Source organism: Somniosus microcephalus, chromosome 21 (genome assembly GCF_052327205.1).
Source record: "Somniosus microcephalus isolate GS21.2 chromosome 21, FLI_Smic_1.0, whole genome shotgun sequence".
NCBI lineage: Eukaryota > Metazoa > Chordata > Chondrichthyes > Squaliformes > Somniosidae > Somniosus > Somniosus microcephalus.
The window spans coordinates 16,251,210-16,254,501 of NC_141007.1; the positions used below are offsets into that span (position 1 = coordinate 16,251,210).

General features: G+C 48.8%; 1 protein-coding gene across 1 annotated transcript in view; it reads left to right on the forward strand.

The window, feature by feature from the left end:
- The first annotated feature begins 1,464 nt into the window (after positions 1 to 1,464).
- The window catches only part of LOC147102615 (maestro heat-like repeat-containing protein family member 1), a 2,020-nt gene continuing 192 nt past the window's right edge, over positions 1,465 to 3,292 (forward strand). Inside the window, exons 1-2 of the mRNA XM_085964090.1 lie at positions 1,465 to 2,152; positions 2,256 to 3,292. The exon at positions 2,256 to 3,292 is cut by the window's right edge and continues 192 nt beyond it. Of these exons, the coding sequence (XP_085820216.1) occupies positions 1,465 to 2,152; positions 2,256 to 3,292 (1,725 nt within the window). The remainder of the gene's footprint in view (positions 2,153 to 2,255) is intronic.

A 3,292-nucleotide genomic window follows, 5' to 3' on the forward strand; every position in this document is an offset into this window, starting at 1 on the left:
ATCTGCATTCCTCTAATTCTGGCCTCTTGAACATCCCTGATTTTAATTGCTCAACCATTGGTGGCCGTGCCTTCAGCTGCCTAGGCCCTAAGCTCTGGAATTCCCTCCCTAAATCTCTCCACCTCTCCGCCTCTCTTTCCTCCTTTAAGACGCTCCTTAAATGCTACCTCTTTGACCAAGCTCCTGGTCACCTGACCTAATTTCTCCCTGTTTGGCTCAGTGCCAAATTTAGTTTAATAAAACTCCTGTGAAGCACCTTGGGACGTTTTACTGCTTTAAAGACGCTCTGTTAATATAAGTTGTTGTGGTTGTTGCTGGGTGAGTGGAAAGTGACAGACCTCTATCTGAATAGGTGCTGCATAATGGGGCGACATCAATCGTTGATCAGTGAAATCAGACTGATGGGTCTTTGTTGGGCGAGGTTATGAAGGCACCTGGAGCAATGGTGGGGGAGTGGAGTTGAGGTACAGATCAGCCAGGATCTCATTGAATGGCAGAGAACACCCGAGGGGCTGAATGGCCTCATTCTGTCCCCAATGTTCTTCTCTTCCTGAAATAGTTTTTTGCAGGGGTGGACGCAGATGGAAATAGGGTTGGAAGGTGGGAGGGGGTTACGGGTGATAAAATGAATTGTCAGAGATGGCCTTGTCAGTGATTGAGACCATGCAAGCAGTGAGGCCAGGAGAGACGGCATAGTAGAGGGCTGGACGTGATGGGTAGGGGTGTTTAAAGGACAACAGGCGGGCAGTAAAATCAGTTGAGATGGAGATTGAAATGACCGAGAATGAGGAGTCACTGAGTGCAGAGGCTGAACAATGAAAGTCGGGAGGATATGTGGGTGAGAAATCTGGGGTGGTGGGCAATAGACAAGAATTGTAAAGGAGACAAGAGTGGAACAAATCTCACAACGGACCGCTCTGATGTCACAATGGACTGCTCTGATGTCACAATGGACCTCTCTGATGTCACAATGGACTGCTCTGATGTCACAATGGACCGCTCTGATGTCACAATGGGCCGTTCTGATGTCATAGCAACTTCCTGATGACATCAGTAAGCAGCTTCAATCCCTGACACATGAAGATCCCAATTTGGGACAATTCTGCTGGAAATGTCTGTCCAACACTCCCAATTCCTCATCTTTTGTCACAAGTACTTTGAGTGCCTGTGGTGCGGTGGGTTCTTTATTAGGAACAAACAGCTGCTCAATCCAATATGGCTGCCAAGGGTTGGGAATGTTGCCTTGTCCGTGTGGTCTGTGTCTCAGGTCTGGGCCTTAACCCCCAGCACCCACCTTAAACTGCCACAAAGAGCTGGCAGGACTTATATGGGCACATGACCCAGGGCCACATCATAACCGAGGGCTTATGTAACCTGGCCTCACGATGAAAACCATGATAACACAGAAACCCCGGGCTGGACAAAATACAGCAAAGTGCTACAAACTGTGCATTTCTGCATGAGATGGATGTTGTGACAGTGATAAAGTGTCTCAAGCTAAAATCACAAATGGACATCCTTCTTAACAAGCTCCACCAGCAGATTTGCATTTCGCTGGAGTCTACTGATGATCTTGCTCTGAAGAACCAGACTGAGATCCTTCGCTCTTTCAGAGTTCTGGCTCCAACTTATGCAGATGAAATAGTGGAATTTCTCCTGTCTCAGTTAGAGAATGCTGACCAACGAATGAGTGTAGGAACACTGACTGTACTGAAGCACCTCATCACATGGGTGTCATCGCACTTGGAGAGGAAGAAGGCTCAGATTGTGGCTGCAATAAAACCAGTCCTTCTCGACAGGAGCAGCAATCGGGAGAAGAAGCTCATTGCCCAGGTAATCTGTGTCATGGCCGAGAAAGGTTACCTTGAGCCCGAGGGAGGAAAGGCAATGGTGCAATTCCTCATCCAACAGTGTGCGGCACCCGTCGGTTCAGGGACCCTGGAACCACCCAATCATCAGCCAAACCCAGTAACAGATGAAGAATTAGTCATCCTGTGTGAAAGAGTGATGTGTTTGATCACAACTGCAGTGAAGATGGAGGGTGTCCTTTGGCCATCCTTACTGGAGTTTGTCACGATGACCCAGTACACCAAGGCGTTAACAATAATCTGCAGTTGTTCAGCACACATTGGGAAAAAGAAACTGCGAGCTGGTAGGGAAAGCTTTTCCCTGACTTACAATGAAGGTGCCAATCTCCCTAAAGCCCAGACACTGCTGACCCGGCTCCTCGCTGTGTCTTGTTGCCCATATCGGAGGAGGCCGAGGAGCTGCGGCACTGAGTCTACTGAAAGTCCTGAGACTCAATGTCCACTCACAATCAGTGAGGTGGTGGGAAGACGAGCTGGCCCCATTAGTTGACCATTTACTGGAAAATTCACAGGAGTCTTTGTCCCAATCGGAATGGGAGAATAAATTATTGGCGGTCTTGTGCCGAGCTCTAAATACCATTAATGACGAGGAGTGGACATGTCAGCTCGCTGACGAAATAACAAAACAACTCAACACCAACCATCACTCCCCACAAGAGAAGGGCTTTCTCTATAAATCTCTTGCGTCAGTGCTCCACCAGACACGCACGCGGAACGTAAGGGAGGAGCTTCACCACATGTTACTGAGTGTGCAGCACAGTGAGAGTGCGGAGCGAGAGGGAGCAGCCCTCGCCATCGGTTTCTGTGCCGTGGCACATTTTGATACGCTCAGTAGCCTGGAGGACTTTGCTAACTCCAGCAGATTTAGGGTCAAGGCTGGTGAGGAATCGGATAAAGTCAAGAGCACACTGGTTCTGTGCTATGGGAACATAGCAGTCTCCGCACCTGAAGAACTGCTCTTCACAATCGAGAGCCACATTCTGCCAGCTCTGAGTCATTTAATGACAAGCGGGCAGGGGATAAAGGCTGAATCCAGGGATCTCACACTAAAGCTCAGCCTAATACAGACCGTGACTCAGATAGCCAGATCCCTATATATAAATCGCTGGAGGCTTCCCACCAGCTTTATTAGAAACAGGGTGCTGCTGACAAACATGCAGGATCTTATTGAGGCCGAGCCACCAGAGCTGCTGGAGAGCCCTGTTCGACAGTTAGCCATGGACGCCTGCAAGCATCTCGTGAAACTACACAGTGAATCAATCCAAGCTGACACCTGCCAATTGATTCAAAGCTGCCTGATCAGTACTTTCAGCTTGGTACCTCCAGAACTGGACAATGACCAGGACACAAATGATAATACAAAGGAGACGGCCACGCTTTATACCCAAACCACAGATTCTCTGCAAAATCTGCTGAAGCAAGTA